Source organism: Carcharhinus amblyrhynchos, chromosome 12, assembly GCF_965287045.1.
Source record: "Carcharhinus amblyrhynchos chromosome 12, sCarAmb.v2.hapA, whole genome shotgun sequence".
Lineage (NCBI taxonomy): Eukaryota > Metazoa > Chordata > Chondrichthyes > Carcharhiniformes > Carcharhinidae > Carcharhinus > Carcharhinus amblyrhynchos.
This window is the reverse complement of record NC_137335.1, coordinates 5,700,119-5,724,140: the sequence shown is the minus strand read 5'-3', so window position 1 is coordinate 5,724,140 and position 24,022 is coordinate 5,700,119. Positions and strand designations below refer to the sequence as shown.

The following is a 24,022-nucleotide window of genomic DNA, read 5'->3' as shown; positions in this document are numbered from 1 at the left end:
TTTTAATTCAAAGGGATCAGTAAACAAAAGAGGAAATCATTTTACAGTTAAAGACTATATTTAGTTCTGCGTGCCACACCTCAAATGGTATACTGGGCTTGGTGAGATTCAGCACAGATTCATTACAGTGATACTGTAGCTAAAAAAGGTTAAATTATGAGAAATAGCTTCTATAGGCTAGGCTTGTATTCTCTAGAGTACAGAAAACTGAGGGGGATCTAATTGAGGTATTTATAAAATGATTAGGAGTTGATAGGGTAGATAGAGAAATTATTTCCTCTAGGGAATGGTGAGCAGCGGGGTGGGGGGGTCATGAACTTAAAGTCAGATCTAAGCTGTTCAAGGGTGATGTCAGGAAGCACTTCATAACATGTAGGGTAATCGAAATCTGGAACTCCCCTTAAAAACTGCAGAGGCTGGATCAGTTGAAAAATTTTAAAAATAACAACTACGTAGACTAATAGATGTTTGTTAGGCAAAGACAGATCAACCATGACCTAACTGAATGACATACTGGGCTTGAGGGGCTGAATGACCAAATCGTATTTGCTACGTTCCTACAATAATGGTGTTGGCCGTTTTTTATTTGATGTCCAAAAGTGGTCGTACAACTTTTAAAAATGTTTTGAGGATCATTCAGTTACATATTTCTAAGTGAACGGCAAACTATTTTACTTTTCAGTCTCCATTCAGAAATTGAAAGGCAATACAACTTTTTTTTCCACCCACAGTGGAATGAATCTTGCCCAATTTATAACTGGAGAATTTATTTGCCAGAAAATAAATTATCACAAATTTGAAAACTCTGGGTAGCTCTATACCAACATAGTGATTTAAATGTCATCAGTCTAATCATGCAAAATGCTTATTGCACAAAGAGGAGCTGGCCAATCAAAAGTAGAATACTGCAAATACCCAAAATGTTAATTCACCAGATTAATGATGAATAATAAAAAAACTGATAATTTCAGAAAGAACTACAACAGAGGGCTAAATACACAGTGGTTAGCACTGCTACCTCACAGCGCCAGAGACCCAGGTTCGATTCCTGGCTTGGGTCGTTGTCTGTGTGGAGTCTGCACGTTCTCCCCATGTCTGCACGGGTTTCCTCCTTGTGCTCCGGTTTCTTTCCACAGTCCGAAAGGCACACTGGTTAGGTGCAGTAGCCTTGCTAAATTCTCCCTCAGCGTACCCAAACAGGTGCTGATTAGGGATTTTCACGATAACTTCATTGCAGTGATAATGTAAGCGTACTTGTGACACTAATAAATAAACTTTAAGTACTGGCGTGTCTCAGTAAGTTGGTGAACTGTATCACTGCATCACACAATAGCACAAATGCCGAGCTTTTCTCACAAGGGGAAAAAAACCTCCTTCCTTTCTCTCCCCATCCAAAACCCATAATTAATTTCTAGCCCAAGTGTCTAAAATCAGCACAAGGTATTTGTGTAAATAGCTGGAAGAGAAAAAACTTTTAATCATTGTATCAACTGTGCCACTCAAATATCCCCACCTACTGGCTAGTGAAGGAATAACAATAATAGTGACCTGTCCTGGGATAACCACAAAGTAAAAAGTCTGACAACACCAGGTTTTAGTCCAACCTATTTATTTGATAATATACTCACTAGCTTTCGGGTTAGCCCCTTCGTCAGGTGAAGGGGCTAACCCGAAAGCTAGTGAGTATATTATCAAATAAATAGGTTGGACTAAAACCTGGTGTTGTCAGACTTTTTACTGTGTTTACGCCAGTCCAACGCCGGCATACCCACATCATGATAACCACAAAGAGCAGACTGCATTCAAAAGGCAGGCCAATTACTTTCGGAAATGTTATCAACTTATTCTACATCTCGTAGACATGCCAAGCAGATTACAAACAGTCTATTTACTTCACCATTTCTTACTATGATGGTGATAAACTGCTATGAAAAGACAGACAGCTGCAAATTTCAAACTCGAGAGCACCTCAAATAATAAGTGAAAGGAAACACGTAGTTGTTAGTAGCTACTAAGCATTTATGAGAAATACCAGCCGTGTGACCACAGTGAAAAGGCAGTAGGGCCATAGTTTTAAACTGCATCTGTTGGAGTCATACAGAAATTAGCTCCTGTTTTTATAAGATCCAATTAACGTTTGCAGCAAAAGCTGGGGGGGGGACAACAAAATGAAGATGGAATTCAGAAGAAAACCTCACTACATTCAGCAAAGACCCAACTTTAATACATCTACTATTCTTTGTTATTGCCAATGTATTTTCAGCCACCTCCTATCCAGTACTCAGGATTCCAGCTAGGGCATTGGCAATTTGAGCCAGTGACTTGCTAAACACCACCAGCGTCCCTACATTTCCACAACCAACCTCCCTGTCCTTGCACTAGCAGATAGTGTTCGAGGTAAGACAAGAAATAGCATGAGATCATGTGCCCAAAAATAATGCATCTTCATTACAGACACCAGAAAATATTCTCTACTCCCATTCAGTGCATTAAGAAACAAGTACACAGTTTAAGAATAAGTAGTCTCACAACACCAGGTTAAAGTCCAACAGGTTTATTTGGTCACATGAGCTTTCGCAGCGCTGCTCCAAAAGCTCGTGCTACCACATAAACCTGTCGGACTTTAACCTGGTGTTGTGAGACTTCTTACTGTGTTCATCCCAGTCCAACGCTGGCATCTCTACATCATAGTCTAAGAGCAACCAGATAAGGAATAATGCACAACTCCAGCTAAATCAAATCGTACTATAGGAGGAGAGGTAACAAGCCGTGGATAACGAAGGAGGTGAAGGAAAGTGTTAAATTAAAAGCGGCGGCATTTAGAGTAGCTAAGAGTAGTGGGCGAGAAGAGGATTGGGAGAGGTTTAAATGTCAACAAAGATTGACAAAGAAGTTGATAAAGAAGGGTAGGAGAAACTATGATGCTGGGCTAGCGCTTAATATAAAAAAGGATAGCAAGAGTTTTTATAAATATATAAAAAGGAAGAGGCTGGCTAGGGTGAACGTTGGACCCTTACAGGATGAGAGGGGGGACTTAGTGGTAGGGGATGGGGAAATGGCTGAGGTCTTGAATAACGTGTTTGTTTCAGTCTTCACGGAGGAAGACGTGAATAATTTGCCGGGTGTTAGCGATGGAAAGGTGGTAGGACTGGAGGGTCTCGATGACATTATTGTTACTAGAGAGGTGGTGCTCGACAGACTGGAGGGGCTGATTGTGGACAAGTCCCCAGGACCGGATGGAATGCATCCGAGGGTTCTGAAAGAAATGGCGGAGGTGATAGTGGATGCCTTGGTGGTTATTTTCCAGATGTCGCTGGATTCCGGGGAAGTGCCGGAAGATTGGAAAGCGGCTAATGTTACGCCGTTGTTTAAGAAGGGTGCCAGGCAAAAGGCAGGGAATTATAGGTCGGTTAGTTTAACATCTGTTGTGGGTAAAATGTTAGAATCCGTCATCAAGGAGGAAATAGCGAGGCATCTTGAGGGGAATTGCTTGATAGAGCAGACGCAGCACGGTTTTGTTAACAGGAAGTCGTGTCTGACAAATTTATTGGAGTTCTATGAGGATGTGCCTAGGGCGGTGGATAGAGGAGAGCCGGTGGATGTGGTCTTTCTTGATTTTCAGAAGGCGTTTGACAAGGTGCCTCACAAGAGGTTATTGCAGAAGGTAAGGGGGCATGGAGTTGGGGGTAGGGTGTTAGCGTGGATAGAGGATTGGTTGTCAAATCGGAGACAGAGAGTGGGGGTTAATAGGTGCTATTCGGATTGGCGATTGGTGACTAGTGGAGTGCCCCAGGGGTCGGTGCTGGGGCCTCAGCTATTTACCATTTATATAGATGATCTGGAGGAGGGAACCGAGTGTAGGGTGTCGAAATTTGCCGATGACACCAAGATTGGTGGAACGGCAAATTGCGCGGAGGGCGTGGAGAGTCTGCAGAAGGATCTAGATAGACTGGGCGAATGGACCAGGAAATGGCAAATGGAATTTAATGTTGGCAAGTGCGAGGTGGTCCACTTTGGCAGGGATAATGGTAGGAAGGACTATTACTTACGGGGCGAAAAACTGCAGCAGGCGACGGTGCAGAGGGACCTCGGGGTCCTTGTGCATGAGTCGCAAAAACCCAGCCTGCAGGTGCAGCAGGTGGTCAGGAAGGCAAATGGGATGCTGGCCTTCATAGCGAGGGGGATTGAATATAAAAGTAGTGAGGTCTTGCTGCGGCTGTATAGGGCATTGGTGAGGCCGCAGCTGGAGTACTGTGTGCAGTTTTGGGCGCCGTACTTACGCAAGGATATTTTGGCTTTGGAGGGAGTGCAGAGGAGGTTTACTAGGCTGATGCCGGAGTTGAGGGGGTTGAGCTATGAGGAGAGGCTGAATAAACTAGGCTTGTACTCGTTAGAGTTTAGAAGAATGAGGGGAGATCTCATTGAGACGTACAAGATGATGAATGGATGGATAGGATAGAGGTGGATAGACTCTTCCCGCTCAGAAAGGACAGTAGGACTAGGGGGCACAGCCTCAAGATAAAGGGGGGGCGGTTTAGAATGGAGTTGAGGAGGAACTTCTTCACTCAAAGGGTGGTGAATCTCTGGAATTCTCTGCCCGTTGAGGTGGTGGAGGCTGCCTCGCTAAATATTTTTAAGACGCGGGTTGATGGGTTTCTGATAAGCGAGGGGATTAAGGGTTATGGGGAGAGGGCGGGAACATAAGAAATAGGAGCAGGAGTAGGCCATCCAGCCCTTTGACCCTGCCCCGCCATTCAATAAGATCATGGCTGATCTGTCGCTGCTCAGTTCCACTTTCCCGCCCTCTCCCCATAACCCTTAATCCCCTCTCCTATCAAAAACCCATCAACCCGCGTCTTAAAAATATTTAGCGAGGCAGCCTCCACCACTTCAACGGGCAGAGAATTCCAGAGATTCACCACCCTTTGAGTGAAGAAGTTCCTCCTCAACTCCGTTCTAAACCGCCCCCCTTTTATCTTGAGGCTGTGCCCCCTAGTCCTATTGTCTTTTTTGAGCGGGAAGAGTCTTTCCACCTCTATCCTATCCATCCCATTCATCATCTTATACGTCTCAATGAGATCTCCTCTCATTCTTCTAAACTCTAACGAGTACAAGCCCAGTTTATTCATAGCTCAACCCCCTCAACTCCGGTATCAGCTTAGTAAACCTAATGTGGAATGTGGAACTGAGACACGATAGATCAGCCATGTTCTTATTGAATGGCGGGGCAGGCTCGAAGGGCTGGATGGCCTACTCCTGCTCCTATTTCTTATGTTCTTATAAAGATTCTTGGACAAATGTCTTCTACTTCAGCGATATTTATTAAAAATGTAAAATTTAAATATATAAATTTCCAAAATGGATCCTTATTTGCAGTAAGTTTCATTATCCAAACTGCTAGTGTCTGGCAATGAACACTGCCATCTTTTATTTCATAAAGTGCATTAAGTCACAAGATGGAGCTAGATATATTAGGCAATGTTCAGCAATAAAGTTGTTATGGAAAAACATTACCCAATTGTATCTGCTTATCATTCCATTTTGCCGATGCAAGATAGGCCAAACTGAGACCATGCTACTTCTTCAAGAGGTTCAAATTACTGCAAACACATGCCCTTTAGACAGCTGAGCCAAAGCAAGCAAACACCAATGCCAGGATAAACCTCAACTCTGACAGAGATTTATATTATCGTTAAATAGAATACAAAACATCAAACCTAACACATCACAAGTTTCCCTTCATAAAAATAGATTGACACAGATCTGGTTACCAACTATGTAACCCTCCTTAGACCTGACAGTGGAAGACATTGCCACTTTAGAAATTATGCATTCAACCACTTGCAGCCTCCTTGTATTTCATATGACATTTGACCAAAACACTAGATTGTAAATAAAAACAAAATGCTGGAAAGACTTGGCTGGTCTGGCAGCATCTGTGGAGAGAGAAACAGAGTTAACATTTGAATCTGTATGGAACATAGGAACATAAGAATTAGGAGCAGAAGTAGGCAAATTCAGCCCTTTAAACCTGCTCTGCCATTCAGACCATGGCTGATCTCTCCCTGATCTCAAATCCACTTCCCCACCTGCTCATGTTCGCTTATCCCGTTTTTATTGAAGTATATCTATCTCCTTCTTGAAACCATTTAATGATTCAGACTCCACCACGCTGTGGGGTAGCACGCTCCAAAATTTATCACCCTCTGTGAAAAGTAGTTCTTTCTCATCTATGTTAAATCCACACCTCTCAACCTATACCTCTTGTTCCAGATTGCCCCATTTGGTCTACATTTATCAATCCCTTTCCCTTTTAAAATTTTATATACTCCAATGAGATCTCCTCTCATCCTTGTAAACTCCAAGAGGTATGAGCCTAAAAAAATTTAATCTCTCCATCCACCCTTTCATCCCTGGAATCAATCTGGTGAACCGCCTTTGAACTGTCTCTGATGCCACCACACCCTTCCTCAATTAAGGAGATCAAAAATGGACACAATACTCCAGATGTGGTCCCACCAACACCCTATACAATTACAATAACAGTTCTCTACTTTTATATTCCCAATCCCTTAATAATAAAAGCCAACATTCCATTTGTCTTTTTTATTACATGCTGCACCTGCATACTGACTTTGTGATTCATGAACACAGACACCCAGATCCCTCTGCCCACACGCATTTTGAATCTGCTTTCCATTTAAGTAATAATTTGCCTATTTTTTCTGCCAATATGGACAACCTCACACTTCCGCACATTAAACTCTATCCGCCAAAATTTGACCCATTCTCTTGGCCTAGCTATATCCATCTGTAAAATCTTTATATCCTCTTCATTGCCTAATTTCCCATCTATTTTAGTATCATCTGCTAATTTTGCTATGTTACATTCTGTCCACCCTTGCAGATCACTGACCCTTATTCAAAGCAGAAGAGTAATAGGGACTTGAATTGTTAACTATTTCTCTCTTTATTGATGCTACATGACCTAAATCTTTCCAGCAGATTGCTTTTATTTCAGGTTTTCATCATCTGCAGTATTTCACTTTTATTTTATCAGACTGTAAAGCTATGGCCTGTTGGAAACCTTCATGTCAACTCTTCCAGCTGAATATTAAATTCACATGCAAGAACACAAGCACAAACATCATGGCTGACATTCTAATGCAGTTCCCAGAGTGTGCCACACATTTTGTTCCCTTTATTCTTTCATGGAATGCGGGTGTTCATCCCTAAATACCTTTGATCTAAAATGCCTGTGGATCTGGAGTCACAAGAAAGCCAGACCAGCTGAGGACCAGCCAACTATTGACCACCTCAGGGCTGTATTCACCACTGCAGGAGTAGTTCAGGGTTGGGGGAAGGCAGGGGGAGAGTGGGTGTACACCCATCATTTTTAGAAAAGATTCAAGCCACCAGAAGAAAGCTACCCCATGCAAATATCTGAAACGCTTCTGGATTCTTCTTTAAATTGAAAAAAAATCCCCTTGCCTCAAGGAAACTATTTGTTAGATAATTCGTACTTAAAAAAAAACAAATTCTAGGCATATCATAAGTTTGCCAAAATTTTCTGAAGTAACTTCAAAAGCAAATATGTTTATGCTATATACTACTTATGTCCTATAATTACAGGCAATAAATGTAGCAAAAGAATTGAACAGAGACTGAACTGAAGAGAAGGCCAGGGAGTTGTAGATGATCAGAAGTAAGACTTGGTATTTTGCAATGCTTTTAACATTTTACATGGCTGTATATTTTTAAGCTTACATTTGCAAATCATGAGCTTGAAGATTAAAGGATTGGATCATGGAGAAAGTTTATGAACAAAAGTTTGGAAACTAAATGAATATAGGGCGCTAATGTAGAAAAGATCCAAAGCAGTTTAAGTTTTATATAATGCCATTTATTTTTAATCATTGCTATAAAAATTCATGCCTAAAAAGAAATAAACAGTAAAGAGCTGAGAATATTTATTTGCCAGCACACAGACAGGACGTGAAAGAATAAATCTACCTGTATGGGTATGGGTGACATTGCTTACCTTGATTAAAAAGTTTAAAACACTAACTTCACTGTCTATCTGGGAGGGTCTCATGAACATTTCAGCAGACTCATCCACCTTTTCTTTAATCCCCATCTGAGTGCTTTTCATTTATTCATGGGATTTAGGCACCACTAGCTGGGCCAGCATTTATTGCCCAAGCCCTAATTGCCTCTGAACTCAGTGACTCGCTGGGCCATTTCAGAGGCAGCTGAGAGTCAACCACATTGGATCTGGAGTCACATGCTGGCCAGACCATTTAAGGATGGCAGATTTCCTTCCCTTAAAGGACATGAGTGAACCAGCTGGGTTTTTAACAACAATTGACAATGGTTTTGAGGTCATCATTCAACTTTTAATTTCAGATTTTTAATTGAATTCGATCCTGGGTCCTCAGAGCATTACATTGGGACTGGATTACTAGTCCAGTGACAATACCACTATGCCACTGTCTCACCACAAGTCAACCAGTGACTCTGAGCAGTGATTCATCCACCAGAAACACAGCAGAAAATCAGCTCATCTTTAATCTATTTTTTTTTAATGATTTGAAAATTTCAGAAAGATCATAGCCAGCAGTTCCATACACACATCCACAATGGAGATGGATAAAGGTTAAGTGTGAATTTTCAGGTGGTTTTAATTAGTCCAATGCTCTTTGGAGGAAGCACTGGGTCATGTTGGTCATGCTGCTGAACTTGGATAACAAATGGCATTCAACAGCTGAGATAACACAACCAAGCCTGAGCCAGGATCTGTACATAAACGTTTGCCAGCAAAGGCATTCTAAGCAGCATCACTAACTGATCTGTCTACTCCCGAGCTTAAGGATGCTAGGATTTATCTCAGTACTTTTACCACTGTTGTTATCAACCGACCCTTCATTAAGTAAGAAACGAACGACTGCTACCGGCTCAGTTACAAACAGCAGTAAAACTATCCTTGCTTGTCAAGAAAAAAAAAGTATTTAAAACAAAATAAAAGTTTATTTATTAATGTCGCAAGTAGGCTTACATTAACACTGCAACAAATATCCTAGTTGCCACACTCCGGCAGCTGTTCGGGTACACTGAGGGAGAATTTAGCATGGCCAATGCACCCAATCAGCACTTCTATCAGACTGTGGAAGGAAACCACAGCGCCAGGAGGAAACTCATGCAGAAATGAGGAGAATGTACAGACCCCGCACAAACAGTCACCCAAACCGGGAATCGAGCCCGGGTCCGTGACGCTATGAGGCAGCAGTGTTTGCCACTGTGCCGCTCCTACATAAAATTTCTACATAAAAGCAATTGATCTTCAAAAGCAGTAAAACATTCAAATCTTGAATTCCCACTCCCAAAAAAGAAACAAAAACAGTAAAATGGGGAAATGAGAATACTGGTCTGAACTGATCTTGTATAAGGTGGAGCACTGATAAAATGAGAAAATAAAATAAGAAAGCTGGTCTGAACTGTTTTTTTCTGTCTGATGGTGGTAATATATTCTTTTGATACAGACACTGGAGTCTTATTGAGCAGGTGGTACATTTCAAAACTGTTTCCAAAACACAGTTCTTTGCATCAGTGCATCAGCCTCAAGTGATCCCTATTTGGCTACAAAGACAACACTGATAGATTACCACCAAAAGAACAGTGCACTATAGTTATATTTGGCACTTATCAGAATCATGTTGTCGTATGAACTAAACAGAAATGTAAATTCAGCGGAGCCAGACAAAAAATAAGTCTCACGCTGGTGCAATCCTGATGTTTATGAACGTAAATCAAATTCAGCTACAAATAAGGTTTGCATATTTTAGAAATAATTCGGGTTAAGACAGAGTCTGTGCTTCCTTACTAAAATTCAAAATAGAAGCTGAAGCCTAGCTGTCTTCAAGTTCCAAGCAGGTGCTTTGATCTGGAGCTGGCCAGGGTAAAGAGTTTTTTGGTTCTAGCTCCTAATCAAATTATGGGCCCTTTGAAGGATAATGGGAAGATTCCAAACTATGACAATCAGGCTGGAGCAGCTTTAATTTCCAGCAAATATCAAAGTACAAGTTTGCACGCAGTGCACCCTAAATGGCTGGATTATCAATGGTGTTTTGTTCGGAGAAGTTCAAAACATGCATGGTTTAAACCATTAGCAAATTCTGGTTGACAGCTGACATGCTTATTAGCACGGAATCCAAACATCTATCAATTTGCCTTTGAACTGGATAGACTAACATGCCTTCAGAGTTCTTTTGGGTCAGAGTATACACTGTAGGCTTTTTCCAACATCTTTAACTCACTTCCATTTCTGGAACTCGCATTCAGACTTGATAAATGATTCACACTGCCCATGTGTTGCATCACTGTGAGGTTTTGCCCAAGACTTTCATCAAAAAACTAAATCATTTGTGGACTGAACCTGCTTCTGTTGTTTTCCACGTATTTTTACTATCAGTAGAAATTTCTGGCTTAAGTGCGCCTTCCTCAAATAGCTGGTTCAAAACGATAGACAGAATTTTATGGATCTTGCCAGTGGGTTTATAAGTGAAGGGCCCCCAGAATTCCCTTCCCACCACCCTTATCCTTTCTATAATTTTATGTGGAGTGGGTGAGGCTGTGGATGCCCACCTGCCCTGACTCCTCAAGACGTAACTTAAGGGCAGGAAATCTTACAATCTATAAACTCCTGTCGAACGTTTCAGAAAGACCTCCAGTTTTATATCCATAGTGGGTTTTTTAAAAATTTTTTTTACACGATTACTTAGGGTTTAAAAAAAAAGCACTAACGTTTTCAGACACTTCTCTCCTCTTCTTGGTCTGAATCATTTCTGTTTCCACCTTCTCTGCAAGCTCCAGCTTTCGTCTGTTTTTCCTAAATGCAGATAAGCTGAACTCTAAATAGGATTTAAAAAAGACACTATTGATGGAATATGCCAAAAACAGTTACTCACAAAAGCCTACAATAACTGACAAATGGAAGTGAAGTTTTGTACTTGGTTGAGTTTTTTTTAGTAGCAATGAACCAACCAAAGAAACGTATGAAAGATTCCAAATGAGCCTTAAAGGAGTTCAAAGATTTAGCAGTGTTTCTCTCATACATTGTTGGGTCAGTTAACTCAGTACTTGATGCGAGACTGAGTCATACATTGTAAAGAGAGCTTGTTTTATACCTACTGAATGCTTAGATAGACAACCTTGGCTAGGACAGTAGTGCAAGGAAAGAAAAGAAAGAGAAAATGACATCTAACTCTTTTTCATATATGTGATTAGGGTTCCTGCTTCTGGTAACTATCCAGCTAAGGAATCTGCCTGTTCTATGTGCAATCTTTTAAAAGCAAAACTAGCAGGGTGCAAAAAAATTGCTGATTCATCATCACCTGCTTTAGGCTACCAAATCTAAACGCAGCCTGAAGCTTTTGCTCCACATTTGAGACAATATTATTGTTCTATACCCAAAAGTAACTGAACAATTTCTTAAACTTATCATGAAGCAAAACTTGCTGTTTGAATTTAAGAATAGGGTCCTATCCAATTCTGTAGTACAGCAGTGTCACGTGCCATCATTTCTATTTAGCATTGCATGGAGTTTAAACTCAGCGTAGTGTTAAACATAGCTTACACACTTCTCAAGGAGCTTAGAGGGCACCAAGCAGTTCTTTAAATCTACCTGATTTAAACAGCTAGAGAACACAAAATCTGCAATCCTCATTCTTAACATTTAAACTGTTGGGATAGGCAGAGGATTGGCATCAATGTGCAGAGGTCTATTGGAGGATTGCCACAAACACAATGCTACAAATCATTTCCTTCCTATGCTTTAAAATTCTACACTTCTATTCTGATCCATTACATAGTTAAGTCTCTGAAAAATACGTGCAGTTTGTAAATTTCACAAGCATTTCTTTCCTACGACATAGAGATCGATTGTATACACATTGGGAGAATAATTTCTTAATTGTAACCAAATGGACTCTGTCCTTGGTCCTCAGCTAGTGCTGTTGGAAGTTTCTTCAACAATATTGTCAACCCCCTCCTTGTCTTTCTTCAATACTTTGTAGCCATTAAGTTTATAATTGTTCCCTTCTTTGAAAGGGATGTCCTTTTTTGGCACTTTGAAATTCCACATGGCAATTTGTATCTGCAGCTCATTAGCCCTATTTACCACTATTTGCTCGTTTATGTACATCCACTCCAAATCCAACTTATACTGCCATTTCTGAACTATTCTCTACTCCAGTGCCAGCTGCTTGTCCTCCTCCCGTGTACAACTTTTCTCTTCCCTTAATCTTTCCATTTCCTTGCCAAATTAATTTAAACTTGCTCCTCCATCTCACACCCCACAAAAATATTGATTTCAGCTTTCATAGAATCCTATATGCCATTCAGCCCATTGTGTTGGCACTGACTCTGAAAGGCATCTTACCCAGGCCTATTCCCCCACCTATCCCCATAATTCTGTGTATTTACCCTGGCTAATCCACCTAAGCCACACATCTTCGGATACCATGGAACAATGTGGCATGGCCAATCCACCTAACTTGCACATCCTTGGGCTTTGTCGAAGTGCAGCCCATCCACCCTCTACAGGAGCTTCCTATTCCAGAATTGGCCACAATACTCGAAATCTGAAGCTATACCTCCTGCATTATTTATTATTTTATAGCCTTGCATCTACTTGTTTTATCCGACTATCCCAATGCACATTAGTATGTGATAATGGGAACAATGTTGGAGGTCCAGCTTTTTAACTTCCACTCCAGCTCCTGAAATGCTACTTGCTGCTCCTCAGCCTTTTCATGCCCATTTCATTATTCCCACATACAGCACAACTTCTGGCTGTTACCACCACCCTCTCAAAGATTCTGCACTCTCCCAAATGACATCCTATAGCCAGGTATCAGGAAGCAAGTCTGGTGCCAGAGGTTACAGAAATGCCCATCTCTCCCCAACTATCAAATCCCCTATGACCTCTGCACTTCCACACTCTGCTCTTCCCTCCTGCACAGTTTGCCCCACAAATTGCATTACGTAGGCCAGGCACCATTTTGTTAATTTATACCGAATAAGCATCAACAATCAAGACAGGTGTCAGAACACTATTCTCAATCATTCACCAATAATAAAAAGCAATGGATTAAATGTAGAAAATTCTCATTAGACAGCTTCAATGCACCAAAATCTCCTAAAGACAATATGAGCAGAGCTTAGGAACCAGGTTATCTTCAAAGATTCTTAAAATAAAACACTTTTCCTTCCCATAAATTAACTTTTTAAAAAGCTGGCCACTAACTTTAACGTGCAGAATTGTACAGTCTATGTAGCAAATGTAAGTGCAAGGTTTTTTGTAAAAAATAATTTTATATTTTGATGAATAAACAATTCTGGCAATTTTTCTAAAGGATAGAAAAGCAAAGCTGAAAACTCCTTACTTGTTGCCATTACGTCAGGAGGACAAGGTACAATTCCATGATCTACTGCCCATTTGTAAGCCCCTTCGCCTACTAAAAAACTAAAACAAAAGGAGAAAGTAATTGGTAATTTCAAAAAACAACATTCATATACAATACACATATACCTTACAGGTAATTAAAAGATAATGATGCTAATTGTATAAACTAAGGTTATGCCTTCAGGTTGTGGTCACTCATTGAGCAATAACCCGAGCACGTTGATATCAAAGAGGTCCAGGCAACGGGCAGTTAAGACGGTTATTAGGTCGACTGCCTATTTCTCTTCTGTGGTTACATCCATGCCAGGTGTCCCTGGAGAGGGAGCAAGCCATGCCCACCGAAAAACTCGAGGCCTTCTGCAACTGGTGGGCACCACAGGTCATCATCAACAATTGGATTGTCATTTTAATTTGTTAAGCTTCCCGTCGCAATTTTGTTCCAATAATAGGAAAGTACTCCTAAAGGAACTGTCATTTGTTTTTTTTTATATTCTTTTTAACAAGAACAAAGAGACACTTATTGATGGTGGTGGTGGGTTGTAGAGTTAGGAACATTTGTAATGGCCCATTTTGTGCAGAAATCTAAAATTGACTTCTGGTCTCCTCCTTCACCAACTGTAGGAACTTTAACAAAGGATTGGAGAAGGTATCACAAAACATACAAAGGTACTTTACAAAAGAATAACAAGGAGAACACATCAAACCCTGGAAGCAATGATTGAGGTGGGTCTCATGGAAGTTTTTAAATGCGCTTAGTAGAAAGACAGGACAATTTAGGGAAATGGCTCCAACTGTAGTATGGTGGGTAGGGGGAAATACACAGGCCAGGAACTGAAGGTGGTGGGCAGAGATATCAAGTTGGGAGTATTTGCAGAGGAAGAAAGATGCAAGATGTGAAAATATAACAGATTAACAAAGACAGAGGCAGTGTGTCAACTTAATCCAAAACACAATGCAAGCAACTATGTTTTAGACAAGTTAAGGATTTGTGGAAAACAGAGCAAGGATAATTGTCTGGATGTGACAGAAGCATAAATAAAGGTTTAGACAATGAAGAGGTAGTTGATGTTGAAGTGGAATTAAACAATTTGATGACGATGAAGTGGCTATGACACTGAAAAATTAAGAATTCCTCAGTACACAAGAGGAACCTTTAGTAGCTCTTGATGTGGGCAACGGACTGCGTGATAATACTTGATATGTATTTGCCAAATTTGCAATTGATTTTTAGCAAGATCAATTGTGTACCATGTATGCCCAAGTTTGGATGAACCTGACCTGAAAACATGAAGATGGGGGGGGATCACTGGAATGAAGAGGTTGTGATTAATTTGTTGGGAACAAAGGTCATCAAAACAGCACACAAGCACAAATTTGAGTCTACGGCGGCAGAGATCTCAGGATGAAAGAAAGACTAGGAGAGGGGTGATGGTGCAGAAGCTAATGGGAATAAAACTGTTTTCGCTGGAGAAAAATTGGGAGAATTGTGAGATTGTGAGTTTAGCAAAATGCAAGTGAGGGGAATGACATTAAAAGGCAGCTCCTTTCCTTTCTAATCCATGCTGATGTTCATCAAAATATTATAATAAAACTGTTGCTCTGGTTTGGAGTAATTTTCATTATATTACTGCTTACTAATATTCAGCTAATGGGCCTGTAGTTGTATGGGCCATACTAACAGAAGTAGAATGTTTCGCCCCTTGAGCCTATTTTCCCATGCGATTGAACTAGGGCTGAACTATATCTCAACTCTACTTACCCACCTTGGTTTCACGTCTCAAAAAAAAAGACTTTAGATCTCAATTTTGAAATTTTCTTTTGACATAACCTCAATATCTTTAAGGGAAGGGCAAAGGAGAGTGCCACATTTCTAGCTGTTGTATTGTGCTGCTATCAGCTCAAAGTCGAGCTATAATTTTAACATTTTGCAGCCTTGTTCGGGGTAGTCCCAAAGGAAATTTCTATTTATCCCATCAAATCCTTTACTCATCTAATATCTCAGTTAGATCATCCCCTAGCCTTCTACAGTCAAGGGAAAATAAGGCTACTGCCAGTTCTCAATTTAACTCTTTCAGCCCTGGTATCGTTCTGCTGATGTGCATGCACCCATCTGTCAGACATGTCTCCTTTTAAGAAGCATCTAACCATGTTCAAAAGGGAATGTGATTCAAAGCCAAAGTTTGAGGGCCTCTCACTATGATCCTCTTCAAAGGAGAAAAGGTAAGTCTACAATGAAATTAGTAAACTATTCACTGATCTTGGACAAGTCAGTTGAATGAAAATTGCAAAAATGGATCAGATACCAAGATTGCCCTGGCTTCTCCTGCTGACGAGATCGAGACTGGCACTTCTAGGTCAGTTCCACTGAAGCCAATGAAATAGCCAGTAAGTGTGGCAACTTAACAAGCTGTAAAAACAAACAAAAAAGATTCTCAATAGCTGAAGATATAGCATTGAAGGAACTTTGAGAAATTCTGAGAGGAAGCAGTCTCTCAATTCTTCTTCCACAGAGTGTTCTGGTGTTGATGGAGAACTTAATTGTTACAGCACCTTCCACCTATTACACCTAGTTTCAACTTAAGACAAATCCAAGACTTGCAATAATGGCATGAGCACTGGGGACTAAGCCTCTCTGTCCCTTCTAGTCAAGTGAGTTTTACAGCAATAATTCAGATAGTACAAATTGGTGACTGAGGTTAAAGGATGTCTTTTGTGAATTTGAACAACTTTGACATCTTCTCTACTGGCAAGTGAGCAGGTGCTCCCTACTTGAACTGTTGGAAGCGTTTTTTGGTCTACAACAGACTTGCTTCTGCCCTCAGGATAAAAACAGAAACAGTGGTCTCTCCTCAGCCATAAAAGTCTTTGTTGTCAGAATCTTCCAACAAACAAGTTAGTTAAGGTCAACGTGATGGAAAACTGAGAAATGTTTGGTGAGTCAGGCATAGAAAAATGGTCCAGGATTTTAAGAATATTTTTATACCCAGGGCTGGTGTCAATTAGGAAAGTTTTAATCAATAATGAACCTAACATGGTATACCTGCTGAACCAAATATCCACTACAGTACAATCCACTTTTCTTCAAAGTACTGATTTTACCTCACTGCAATTGCTAATTGTTTGAGATTTACATCCAATATATCTATAAATAACCACACATATCACTCCAGTGATATTACATACTTTAAACTGTCTCTTCTGTAAGCTTGTAACTGATATAAAAATGACTCATGGACATATATTCTTTTGATATTCATTGCAATCAGTTAAATTGGGTGCTTTACTCAATTCATGCAAATTGTACAGTTTTACAATTTTCAAAGCGTTAAGATTTTGCAAATATCTAATTTTTCAACATGGACACTTCAGTTCGCATTCAGAATTCCAACTTCCACTAACCTGCACTCTCTGTTACAAATCTGCTCTTAATTTGAAAATGAAACCAAGCTACCATATTTATTCGTCAACAGCTTGACACAAACACAATGTTTGCACGCTAGGCTGTTTCATGCAACAGGACACATCTAAAGCAGCTAAAATAAGATGTGGTTATTTGCAAGTGGCATGTTGTACAATAGCAGCCTCATGCAAGCAAAAATTGCCTTTCTTAAAAAAAAACAAATTGAACTTTAGGACAATTCTGCAGAATAAAAAGGAAAATTTGCAGTATAGGAACACAATTTTGAATAAAAAGAGCCTAGTGTTATAAAGTGTTGAGGACAGTTGATTAAGCTAAATGCACTTTTCTCATCCCTACATGTGTATCCTTTTCATCTGAAAAGCAAGGCCTGAATTGTCCACCAGCTGTTGACAGCCCTAGATATCAAGTACACTTCAGTTAGTGGAGAAAGGAGAAAGGGGTAGAGGTTCCTCTCAGAGCTCAAAAAAAAAGCACCCAGTGCTGGTTATATGACACTTCAGATTTCCACTAAAATTAATTTGCACATTTACATAGGCAAAACATTTCATGAAGAAGTGCATTTCGACAGAAAAATAAAACACAATTGTGTTTTCTTCTCCATTAAGAAACAGTGATGTTGATGCCAGAGTCAGGTTGTTTTTTGGACCTGCCTTGGTGGGCATCAGCAGAAGATCACACTGTAAATCCACGCCAGTGTGAAACTAATTTTATGGACCTCCTGCCATATTCTCCCCTCCAAGCCACCATTGAACCTGCCAGTGGGGACTTAGAAGAATTCCACCCATTGTTTTACCACAAATCATTAATGGTGTTCTGTGGGAAACACAAACAAGCTTAAAGCTTTTCACAGAAATCTGCTGACTATCAACAGGCATTTATTTAGCATCCTTAACCAAGGTAAAACATCACACATCATTTTAAAAAGGGATGAAACTCAGATGCCAAGCAGGAATTATGAGGTAGGTTAGGGAAAATGATAGAAGGCAAGTAGATTTTACAAAAGTTTCTGAAAATGGGAAGAGATGTGGCATGGCAGGACGGTTTCAGGAAGGGGGTGTTAGGAGTCTACACTGATTCAACTATATTAGGAAAAGTAGATACTGCTGTCATCGCAAAATCTTTGCTCAGTGGGTTCAGACAAACTATTAACGGGTTCACAGGTATTTCTATTGCTCATCACAGCTTCTCTACTGCTTGTATTTCTATCCCAGTTTAAATCCGAGGCATGAAAAGGTTTGACATTACTAAGCAAAAATCACTGTGAACCAACATATAGATCAGGACAATGTATGTTCAAGATTAAATGCCAACTTTCGAATCCATGCATGATTCCTAATTTACAATATATCACATATCCACTCCTTTTGCCCAACTAATTTAATCTTTGCTCCACAAAATACTGCATGCCGTTTTAAATTTAATAAAAATCTACATCCAATAAACACCATTGTGTAGGTTGCACCATGTGGAGCAGGAGGAGAAATATCTGTGGGTACCAGGTTCACAATACTTTCAGGAGTCAATGGAAACAAGATAAACCTCTGAACGCAAGGACATCAGCATGCAGGAAACTAGCTTGTTCCTTCAATACAATCTGGAGCAGTTTGACAACTTCCATAGATTTGTTTTTGCCCAGAGCTTCTCTGCCCACGTTTTAAAAAGAAGGCAGTATCAGAAGGTGCTAGGCTTGTTGGCAGAATAAATTACTTATGCCTGCAAGTCGTGGGGATTCCTTGCTCCAGCAGTAAACAGAATGAACGTAGAGTTGAGTTTAGTGGTACGGGAAGGCAGCCACAGCTTTGGTGGCCTGTATGCACTGACCCAGAAGAACTGATACTGGAATACACTGAGAATGTATGAAGCGTGGCCATCTGGCTACAGGCCTGCGAGCACTTAACTAACTAAACTGGATGGAAATCATGGTACATGTGAGATGCCGAATTGAGTTAGTTCTCCCTTGGTCCAGTATTCTGTGATTTGCTGGGGTTGGTGATATGCAAACATATAAATTAAGATCTACAGTAGGCCATGCAGTCCCTTAAACACACTCCTCAATTTGATAAGATTAATGCTGACCTAATCGTGGCCTCGACTCATTTTCCTGTCCACCCCCTATACCTTCTGACTCCCTTGTTGAATCAAGAATCTAACTCGGCCTTAAAAAGTATTCAATATCCTTGCCAACACTGCTCTCTGGGGAAAGAAAATTCCACTGGCATATGACCCTCATAGAAAGAAATTCCCCTCATTTCCCTCTTAAATGGGAGACCCATTATTTTTACTCTGTGTCCCTTAGTTCCAGTCTCTCTCAGGGGGAAACATTGACCCTGTCCAGCCCAATCAGGATCTTATATGTTTCAATAAGATCACCTTTCATTCTTCTCACTCCAATGGATATAGGCCCAAACTGTCCAAACAAAAGATAACCCTTCACCCCAGGAATTGGTAGAACAAAACTTCTGTGAACTGCTTCTAATGCAATTATACCCTTTCTTAAGGAGGAATGAATTAATATATTCCCAAGGCTTACATAATATTCTGCTCTCATGTTGTCAGAAATCCTCAGTAGATGATAACATGCCTACAGGGAGTTCTCTGATGCAGACAGTCATTTCTTATAGGATGAATTGGTTGAAAATTAGAATGAAACAAATATAGTACACTCTCTCTCCTCTGAGATCCACCTTAAAACCTAGCTTATTAACCAAACTTTTGGTCACCTGTTCCAATGTCTCCTCTGTGCCCATGTGTCAAATTTTGTTTGATAATTCCCCACCTATCCCCTTTTCCATAGAAGACCTTGGGATGTTTTACTATATCTGGATCTGGTGCTATGTAATGAGGCGGGTAGAATTAGGGACCTTGAGGTGAAGGATCCTCTTGGAGAGAGTGATCATTGTATGGTGGAGTTTCTGTTGCAGATGGAGGAGGAGAAAGTGGGTTCCCGGACACGTGTCCTTTGTTTGAATAGAGGGGAGTATGGTAGGATGAGAGAAGAATTGGCGAATGTGGACTGGGGGAGCGCGTTGGAAGGTAGGTCTGCTGAGGAGCAGTGGAGGATCTTTAAGGAGATCTTTCTTGGTGCTCAGCAGAAATTTATTCCGATGGTTAAAAAGGACAGTAGGAAGAGAGGTAATAAGCCGTGGATAACGAAGGAGGTGAAGGAAAGTGTTAAATTAAAAGCGGAGGAATTTAGAGTAGCTAAGAGCAGTGGGCGAGAAGAGGATTGGGAAAGGTTTAAATGTCAACAAAGATTGACAAAAAAGTTGATAAAGGAGGGTAGAAGAAGCTATGAAGCTGGGCTAGCGCTTAATATAAAAAAGGATAGCAAGAGTTTTTATAAATATATAAAAAGGAAGAGGCTGGCTAGGGTGAACGTTGGTCCCTTAGCGGATGAGAAAGGGGACCTAGTGGTAGGGGATGGGGATATGGCTAAGGTCTTGAATAACTTTTTTGTTTCTGTCTTCACGGAGGAGGACGTGAATAATTTGCCGGGTGTTAGCGATGGAAAGGTGGTAAGACTGGAGGGTCTTAATGACATTACTGTTACTAGAGAGGTGGTGCGCGACAGACTGGAGGGGCTGATTGTGGACAAGTCCCCAGGACCGGATGGAATGCATCCGAGGGTTCTGAAAGAAATGGCGGAGGTGATAGTGGATGCCTTGGTGGTTATTTTCCAGACGTCGCTGGATTCCGGGGAAGTGCCGGAGGATTGGAAAACGGCTAATGTTACGCCGTTGTTTAAGAAGGGTGCCAGGCAAAAGGCGGGGAATTACAGGCCGGTTAGTTTAACGTCTGTGGTAGGTAAAATGTTAGAATCCGTCATTAAGGAGGAAATTGCGAGGCATCTTGAAGGGAATTGCTTGATAGGGCAGACGCAACACGGTTTCATTAAAGGGAAGTCGTGTCTGACAAATTTACTGGAGTTCTATGAGGATGTGTCTAGGGCGGTGGATAGAGGAGAGCCGGTGGATGTGGTCTTTCTGGATTTTCAGAAGGCGTTTGATAAGGTACCTCACAAGAGGTTACTGCAGAAGGTCAGAGGACATGGAGTTGGGGGTAGGGTGTTAGCGTGGATAGAGGATTGGTTGTCAAATAGGAGGCAGAGAGTGGGGGTCAATGGGTGCTATTCGGATTGGCGGTTGGTGACTAGTGGGGTGCCCCAGGGGTCGGTGCTGGGGCCTCAGCTATTTACCATTTATATAGATGATCTGGAGGAGGGAACCGAGTGTAGGGTGTCGAAATTTGCTGATGACACCAAGATTGGGGGAAAGGCAAATTGTGCGGAGGGTGTGGAGAGTCTGCAGAAGGATCTAGATAGGCTGGGCGAATGGGCCAGGAAATGGCAAATGGAATTTAATGTTGGCAAGTGTGAGGTGGTCCACTTTGGTAGGAAGAATGGTAGGAAGGACTATTACTTACGTGGCGAAAAACTGCAGCAGGCGACGGTGCAGAGGGACCTCGGGGTCCTTGTGCATGAGTCGCAAAAACCCAGCCTGCAAGTGCAGCAGGTGGTCAGGAAGGCGAATGGGATGCTGGCCTTCATAGCGAGGGGGATTGAATATAAAAGTAGGGAGGTCTTGCTGCAGCTGTATAGGGCATTGGTGAGGCCGCAGCTGGAGTACTGTGTGCAGTTTTGGGCGCCGCACCTGCGCAAGGATATTTTGGCCCTGGAGGGAGTGCAGAGGAGGTTTACTAGGCTGATACCAGAGTTGAGGGGGTTGAGCTATGAGGAGAGGCTGAATAAACTAGGCTTGTACTCGTTAGAGTTTAGAAGAATGAGGGGAGATCTCATTGAGACGTATAAGATGATGAATGGGATGGATAGGATAGAGGTGGAAAGACTCTTCCCGCTCAAAAAAGACAGTAGGACTAGGGGGCACAGCCTCAAGATAAAGGGGGGGCGGTTCAGAACGGAGTTGAGGAGGAACTTCTTCACTCAAAGGGTGGTGAATCTCTGGAATTCTCTGCCCGTTGAAGTGGTGGAGGCTGCCTCGCTAAATATTTTTAAGAAGCGGGTTGATGGGTTTTTGATAAGAGAGGGGATTAAGGGTTATGGGGAGAGGGCGGGAAAGTGGAACTGAGCCACGACAGATCAGCCATGATCTTATTGAATGGCGGGGCAGGCTCGAAGGGCCAGATGGCCTACTCCTGCTCCTATTTCTTATGTTCTTATGTTATCTGATTTATTATTGTCGCACGTATTAGCATACATTCTTGCATGCTATACAGACAAAGCATTTCATTCATAGTGAAGGAAACAAGTGAATAGCTAGGGTGTGGAGAAAGATCAACTTAATGCAAGGTAAGTCCATTCAAAAAATCTGATAGCAGCATGGAAGAACCTGTTCTCGACTCAGTTGGTACATGAACTCAGGCTTTTGTATATTTTTCCCAACGGAAGAAGGTGAAACAGAGAATTCCAGAGTGCGTGGTTTCCTTAATTATGCTGGCTGCTTTGCCAAGACAGCGGGAAGTGTAGACAGATTCAATAGATGGGAGGCTGGTTTGCATGATGGACTGGGCTATATTCATGACCTTTTGTAGTTTCTTGCGGTCTTGGGCAAAGCAGGAGCCATACCAAGCTGTGATACAACTGGAAAGAATGCTTTCTATGATGCATCTGTAAAAGTTGGTGAGAGTCGTAGCTGCCGTGCCAAAGTTCCTTAGTCTTCTGAGGTAGTAGAGGCATTGGTGGGCTTTCTTAACTATAGTGTTGGCATAGAGGGGCCAGACAGATTGTTGGTGATGTGCACACCTAAACATGAATCCCTGCGGTACAGAAGGAGGCCATTTAGCCCATCGAGCCTGCACCAACCACAATCCCACCCAGGCCCCACATATTTACCCTGCTAATCCCCCTGATACTAGGATCAATTTAGCATGGTCAATCAACCAAACCCGCAGATTTTTAGGACTGTGAGAGGAAATCCACGCAGACGGGAAACATGCCCATAACCCCATGTATTTCCCCTGACACTGAAGGAGCAATTTACTGTGGCCAATCCACCTAACCCGATTGGTAGGAGAACGTACAAATGTCATACAGACAGTGACCCAAGGCCAGAATTGAACCCAGGTCCCTGGTGCTGTGAGGCAGCAGTGCTAACCACCCTGATTAGACAACACAGATCCCAAAAGTGGTTATTTCTTAACGTAGGACAGATAATTTTGTTTCCCAATTACAACAGTATTAGAAGATAATGTTTCTTAGTTAGCACAGTAAGCAAGAAAATATCAAGAATTCTCTTCAGACAGGTGTACATACATGGATTGCATAAACCATTGAGGAAAATAATGTTAATTTTATAAATATGCAGTTATAAATACATCAAATGTTGTGGTCATGCACAAATTCAGAAACTATGGTGCATTATAAACATAAGGTACAAATAATAGGAAAAAAAATTACCAAGGAGGAATTCTGCCAGCAGAGAGCTTCCCCTTCTGAGCTTCACTTAACAGTTTATTTGCAACTAAGATTGGATTCTTGATCCCTGAAAGTAAAATTAGTTAAAGTTTTATCCACAGCACCCCTCAAAATGTTGAGCATGGTATTCAATAAATCCCAGGCAGATTAATATATTACCTTTTTGTTTGCTTGCTGTACTTCATTGTACCACAAAAGCTCTAATTGGCTTTTAGATAAGCACATGAACATGCAAAGAATACAGGGATATGGACCAACGGTAGCTAGAAGGGATTAGTTTAATTTGATGTCATGTTTGGCACAAAATTGGGGGCTGAAGGGCTTGTTCTTGTGCTGTACTGTTCTATGTTCTAAGGGCTCTGCAACATACTGAGTTTGTGAAAGACACTACATAAACACAAATCTTTTTTCCTAACATCTTGCTGTGTTCTTTGTATTTCAAAGGGGATTTGTGAAATGGGGAAGAGCAATTAACCAATAAAATAATAACTACGGATGTCAATAATTGTTGCGCAATAGTGCATTTTACCAGAAACCAACTTCCACCACTCACTCAGCTAGCTTAAAAAAGCTTCTTCAGAATTAATAATAGAATCATAGAAACCTACAGTGCAGAAAGAGGCCCTTCGGCCCATCGAGTCTGCACCGAACACAATCCCATCCAGGCCCTACACCCATATCCTTACATATTATACCCACTAATCCCTCC

At 41.3% G+C, this 24,022-nt stretch overlaps 1 protein-coding gene across 4 annotated transcripts in view; it reads right to left on the bottom strand.

The window, feature by feature from the left end:
* tasp1 (taspase, threonine aspartase, 1) overlaps window positions 1–24,022 on the bottom strand; it is an 81,775-nt gene that overhangs the window by 43,995 nt on the left and 13,758 nt on the right. For all 4 annotated transcript variants that reach the window (XR_013888248.1, XR_013888249.1, XM_080200009.1 and 1 more), the window contains exons 5-7: window positions 23,296–23,380; window positions 13,443–13,522; window positions 10,801–10,907 (exon numbers count right to left, since the gene is read on the bottom strand). Coding sequence is in view for 2 of the 4 variants with exons in the window: in XM_080200009.1 (XP_080056135.1) it covers window positions 10,801–10,907; window positions 13,443–13,522; window positions 23,296–23,380 (272 nt within the window). In the remaining 2 variants the exon portion in view is untranslated. The remainder of the gene's footprint in view (window positions 1–10,800; window positions 10,908–13,442; window positions 13,523–23,295; window positions 23,381–24,022) is intronic.